General features: G+C 45.1%; 1 protein-coding gene across 2 annotated transcripts; it reads left to right on the top strand.

The window, feature by feature from the left end:
• Positions 1 to 3,367: 3,367 nt before the first annotated feature.
• Positions 3,368 to 5,238, top strand: LOC119360080 (F-box protein At5g07610-like). 2 transcript variants are annotated; one of them, XM_037625911.1, is made up of 2 exons: positions 3,368 to 3,663; positions 3,771 to 5,238. In XM_037625911.1, exons 1-2 carry the CDS (start codon positions 3,520 to 3,522, stop codon positions 4,872 to 4,874), a joined length of 1,248 nt encoding a protein of 415 aa, XP_037481808.1. In that variant the 5' UTR covers positions 3,368 to 3,519; the 3' UTR covers positions 4,875 to 5,238. The 2 variants fall into 2 exon arrangements, with proteins under 2 accessions (XP_037481808.1, XP_037481807.1); XM_037625910.1 differs by having other exon boundaries at positions 3,768 to 5,238.
• Positions 5,239 to 5,649: the final 411 nt, after the last annotated feature.

The following is a 5,649-nucleotide window of genomic DNA, read 5'->3' as shown; positions in this document are numbered from 1 at the left end:
ATAGTTTTATAAATGCTGCAAAGCAATCTTCAGTGGACTATCTCTGTGGTACTGTAGATGCAATGGCCTTCTACTGGGACGTCGGGTCCTTTAAAGATTATGTATTCTGGGAAGGTGAGTATTATAATTGCTGCCAAATTTAGGCACATAATTTCTTGAAGGCATTTCTTTGTACTCCCAAAAATGAAAAACAGCTCAAACAAATTGAGGCCTTCACATAGAAATCACCCTCTACCCCACTTCTAGTGTCATGCATTTAGTTAACGAGAGCATAGTGCCACATATATTTTCCCAGATACTTGTCCGAGATAAAGCTGTGGGCTTTGAACAGCCTGTCTCTGGATTATTTTGAAACCAGTGAGTCAATCTTGGCCAAGTGATAAATGGATAAAAATATATTTTCTCCTTACTATACTTGATGTATACATATGTTCAGTTCGATGCTAATGTTTAAATTTTTCTCAAGGAGCATGCACTCATACCAAATGAGAACATCTATGACTTCCTACATGGCCCTGAAGTTCGGGAAGTGTCGGTTGGCGCTGTCTTAAATGGTAGCACCATATCTGTGGAACAGAACTCTCTTGGTGCTACAGTTGGTATATGGGACAATATTATTGATATGCACACTTGCTTGCAGAAAATGCTATGAAAGTAATTCCCCCTATCACTATCCATGGAATTGTATTGTGTATATTAGTTTTTATCCCGTTTGAAGTTTTATCTTAATTACTTTCTTATATGATAGCACGTTTTACTCGCATGAAGGTACCAATTAAATGCATATGCCGTGGAGCTAGATAAATCACATGTGATTGAGGCCCTGAGATTTCATCCCAGAGGGCGTGAAAAGATTGGTGCTGGAATAAGAAATATAAAGGTAATATAAATGTGTTTCTGTTTTTCTCATAGCTTCATAATTCTACAATTCCTCTGATATGAATGTGGACAATTACAGATGGCTGTATTAACAGGATTTCTATTGTTTCCAAAAATTACAGGATTAGTTTTCTTACATCTTTGTGTGCATCTGTTTTTTCGTTTGGTATACGTGCTAATATTCTTGGTGGTGACATGCAAATGTGCAAATGAGCTGTCCACTTAATCTGTGCTAGCCAACTGGACTATTTTGCAGTGCAATATGGCTACTCTTGAATTCTACTGCCTCCGTTCACTATTATAATATGTTGCAACTTTTTTCTGAATCGGATGTATACAGACACATTTAAGTGTGTTTGTTCACTTATTTCAGTCCGTATGTAATTTATATTGAAATATCCAAAACATCTTATAATAGTGACCCTGTGATTAAGTGACGGTGTGCTGTTTGCAGATCGGACATCATCCCAGTCACCCAGGCACAAGGTGTTTCATTTTGGTGCGGAACGACGGCACCACTGAAGACGTGTCTTACAAGAAATGTGTCGAGGGTGCTGCGGATCTATCTCGCCTCAGCTTGGACGCTATGTAGAGAGGATATTACAGAACAGAGCAAGTTGGTCACACTAGTTTGCAGAGGCCAATTTGTTTCAGACCATAGGTAGAGAGTTTGATTGATGCTTTGTCGACAAGGAACTGTCGAACACGAGTGAATGATGCTCAGTTATCGCAGAGGAGTAAACCGCCAATTAGCGAAGGTGGCATGCTTCTTGACAACCCTTCTGATAGGAAAAGAACTCCATCGAACTCTGTTGTTGTCTTCTAGGACCGGCGATGCCATTGTTTTGTTGTGCAACCCTTTTTCTTCTCCGTGTGCTGATGGATCATCCATGACCGTCATTAATTGTAACCTAAATGCATAACTTTGTAGTATAATTAGCATAGTGCTGCAATCGATCCTACAACCTCTAACTTAATGTAAGATGTTTTTGCAGTGCAAAAACAAAACGTCTTACATTATTATATTAAAACGTCTTACATGATGCCATTCTTTTGCTTGTTGGCGTCCCTACCGGTGCGATTTCGGCCCCGACACTTTGGTTGTTGCGTCTCCTTCCAGCGTCTTCGGGTTGCTGGTGTTCTGGCGGCTCTGCCTTCGACAACTTGGATCTGCGCTCCCTTTCAACTCCAGCTCGTCGGCGGCGCCAGCCACCATCCTACCCTCCACGCTCACGGCATGTCATTTTCAAAGCTTGTGTTCTTTCAGCAGCAGGTGCAGCCCCACCACCTCCCTACCTGGATGGCGGTTGATCGGTGGCTTGTATTCCTCATCTTCGGATCCTGAGTTGGTGGCTATGGGATTGCTCGGACTCAGGTCGGGTGAAATCCATGCTCAGCTTGCCGATGCTGGCAGCGCTGGCACTCGCGAGTGTCCTTTTCCTTCATGGAGGCGCTGTCATGGCCTTTTATCTGTGCCCCTCTTCAAGCATTGGGGGGAAACCCTAGGTTCTGTTCTTCGGATCGGATGGCGGTGGCGTCACAATGTCGCACCCCTTCTTGAAGGCACCATCTTATTCACTCGCAGCATCCCCGGTGTTGGATTTGGAGATGTTCGACATCGTGCTAGTTTGGCCCGCCTTTCTGTTTAGGATTAGTGGGTTTAGTTGTGTCATTTCCCCTGTTCGGGCTGAACGCCCCTTGTCTCTCTGCTCCGTGTTTTCATGATCATGCCTCCTTCCATTTATGCCGTTGTACCCTTTATTGTACTCATTCTCTTTCTTTTATGGAAAAAAAATCTGAGACTCCCGCTCGAAACCAACCACTCTAGACCAAATACTTTCTCTGTTTCTAAATATTTGTCTGTTTAGAGATTTCAAATAGACTATCACATACGGATGTATATAGACATATTTTAGAGTGTAGGTTCACTCACTTTGCTTCGTATGTAATCATTTGTTGAAATTTTTAGAAAGACAAATATTTAAGAACGGAGGGACAGAAAGCAATCAGCCCATAGCCCAATATCAAGACCACACCCTATTATTCAAACCACAAAGGATTCGTCTTTCATCGTCCAATCTTCTCGATCAAACATATTGACATCAATACTCCTTTCCATGGCCATTCACGGCCCGCGGAGATCGACCACTCATGCCCGAGATCACTATTCAATCAAAAACCAGACTTTCAAGATCTATCTCACTCAGACCCTTTTGAATGTAGCGGATAACAACGGAGTAGGGCTATCGAATTGATATGTATTCGAATCTTAGGAGCTGGTAATCACTGATATGCCTCTAGAAAGACAAAATGCCTCTAGAAAGATCAGACAGAAGTAAGACGAGTTGTAATTGTACGTGCATGTAAAGAACTCAAACGTGACAGAAGTATGTTTTTGGGTTCCCGCTCGCGTCGCGCGAAAATCACTTTGTTTGGATCATGTGACGCGGCCCAGCACCAAAAGCCCAAATCAAACCACATTCCTCGCTCCTCCTAACCCTACCCTAGCAAATCGTCCATTCCCATGCCGCCGCTCCTCCCTCCCCCCTCTCACGCCGCCACCACCGCCCCCTCTCCGGCGAACTCTCCCTCCTCCCAATCTTGAATCCAACAAAGGGAACCTGTGTCCACCATCTGTAGATGAAGAAGAAGCACGTGCACGAGCAGCAGGCGAGCCTTCCCCATGACCATGACTGCACGCAGCAGGACCACTCGCCGCCGACCGGCAACCAAGGCCGCGACGGCGAGGCGCCGCCATTCCCATCCACCGAGGAAGCGTCTGAGGTATGTAATATGCTCCCCTCCTCTCCCTTTTTTCCAATCTTGAATCCAATCCAATACAGAGGACGTGTTGAACCTGAACCTCCACCCTTTCTGACAACCACCAGCAGCAGCAGCCGCCCGGGGTGGATCTTCCTGAGGGCGCCATCGTCGAGATCCTGTCCAGGGTGCCCTACAGGTCGCTCTGCCGCTTCAAGTGCGTGTCCAAGCCATGGCTGGCCCTCTGCTCCGACCCGAATGTCCGCAAGAGGTCGACGCAGACCCTGTCCGGCTTCTTCTTCATGGATCGTGGCCGCTTCAATTTCCGTAACTTGTCTGGAAAAGGCCCCCCTTTGGTCGACCCTTCGCTCCGTTTCTGGCGCGGGATCTACGACTGCTTCGCGGTCGAGCAGTGCTGTGGCAGCCTCCTCCTTTGCAAATGTTTGAAATCACGTCACAAGGAAGACGAATGCGATTACGTCGTCTGCAATCCTATGACAGGGCAGTGGACTGTGCTGCCTCCCATGGTATGGCTGGACGAAGAGGATGGTGCTATGACGTACTTCGAACCGATAAGGGACATCTTCCTGGGTTTCGACGCGGCAGCTCCGTCCCGCTTTCTGGTGTTTGTGCCCCTGACCAACTGTTTCTGTGAATTCACAGAGATGGCCATCTACTCGTCGGAAACCGGACGCTGGAAAAAGGTGCATAGTGAGTGGGGTTACAAAACTATTCTGGTTGGGAATTCAGAATGCGTCTTCCTCAATGGCACCATGCATTTGGCTACCCATTATGCTTTAGTAGTCACCGTCGACGCGGAGGGGAAGGTTTGGAGGGAAATTGAAATGCCTGAGCACTCGCCAGACTCAAATCAGTTGGCTTCCATTGGGAAGTCCCAAGGACGCCTGTATGCGTGGCAAATTGATGACGATCATGATTGCCAACTCTATGTGTGGGTTCTTGAAGATTATGGTGCTGGAAAGTGGACCCTCAAGTATACTGTTGGCGTCTCAGAGCTGTTCGGGAGGCAACGTGGCAAAGATGACATGTCCTATAAGGTGTTTGCGATTCATCCAGATTGTGATTTGATTTTCCTTACCGATGAGGAGGAGATGGCAGTGTCTTATGATATGGAGAATCAGAAAGTCAATTTTACCTGCACTTTTTCTCAAGAATTCGAGGATGTTCTACCGTACGTCCCATGTTTTGCGGAATGGGCTTCAGATGCTCACTGAAAGTACTACATGCGGCTTAGTGTACTTAGCGTGGCACCTCATAAAAAGCGGTTATTGGTTATTGGACATGGCCTAATCTTCTTGTTTTGTGGCACTGGATTGGATGTGTCCTAGCGTCTATGTCTGCTTCAGTTTGATCTTCCCATCTCTTTGTGCCCTGAACTTCTAACGGGTTTTGTGGCTTTGAACAGTGCTGGTTAAGCATAGAGAATCTGCAAGGGACCCTTAATTGGTCATTATTGTCTTATTGATGTCACCTTGTTAGCTCCTATGCGGGGTGAATCTAAGAGATGTCAAACTCTTTTTATTTCCATTTACATCATACGAGTTTCTAGTATGAAATTGGTTATCTTTTGATGTCAAATATTGATGTCGTGCTGTTCTTCTGCATTTGAAACTATTACTTTCTCATTCACCTGATTTGGAAGGTTTCAATTTAGTAACAGAAAATGGCAGAGTAACAGCTGCATCTACAGAGGGTAAATAAAACTGCATGATGTTCCATTGTTGTTTCAGTCTATATATATGCAGTTTAATAGAGCTAGACAAATTATCATTTCTTTTTTTTATGGGAGAACTCCCCTTCCAAAATATTCCGTGGATTGATTCATGCAGACCAGTGTGTGTGCATAATTCACTGAAATGATATGTTTGTAGGTAAGACAGGGGTAATGATGCACACAAGTTAGCCGTTCATTACTACTACTAGAGTACTTGCTAGTCATGCCGCTCCAATGTTAATTTTTGTTTTGATTAAGCTATCCGTGGTAGACCG

This window comes from Triticum dicoccoides, chromosome 1A, assembly GCF_002162155.2.
Source record: "Triticum dicoccoides isolate Atlit2015 ecotype Zavitan chromosome 1A, WEW_v2.0, whole genome shotgun sequence".
Classification (NCBI taxonomy): domain Eukaryota; kingdom Viridiplantae; phylum Streptophyta; class Magnoliopsida; order Poales; family Poaceae; genus Triticum; species Triticum dicoccoides.
The sequence above is the reverse complement of the archived record's forward strand: the minus strand, read 5'-3'. Positions and strand labels throughout refer to the sequence as shown.

Coding starts and splice junctions, on each gene's coding strand:
- LOC119360080 (XM_037625910.1), top strand. CDS start 3,520: ATGAAGAAGAAGCACGTGCACGAGCAGCAGGCGAGCCTTCCCCATGAC. Junction 3,664..3,767: donor CCACCGAGGAAGCGTCTGAG/GTATGTAATATG, acceptor GACAACCACCAG/CAGCAGCAGCCGCCCGGGGT.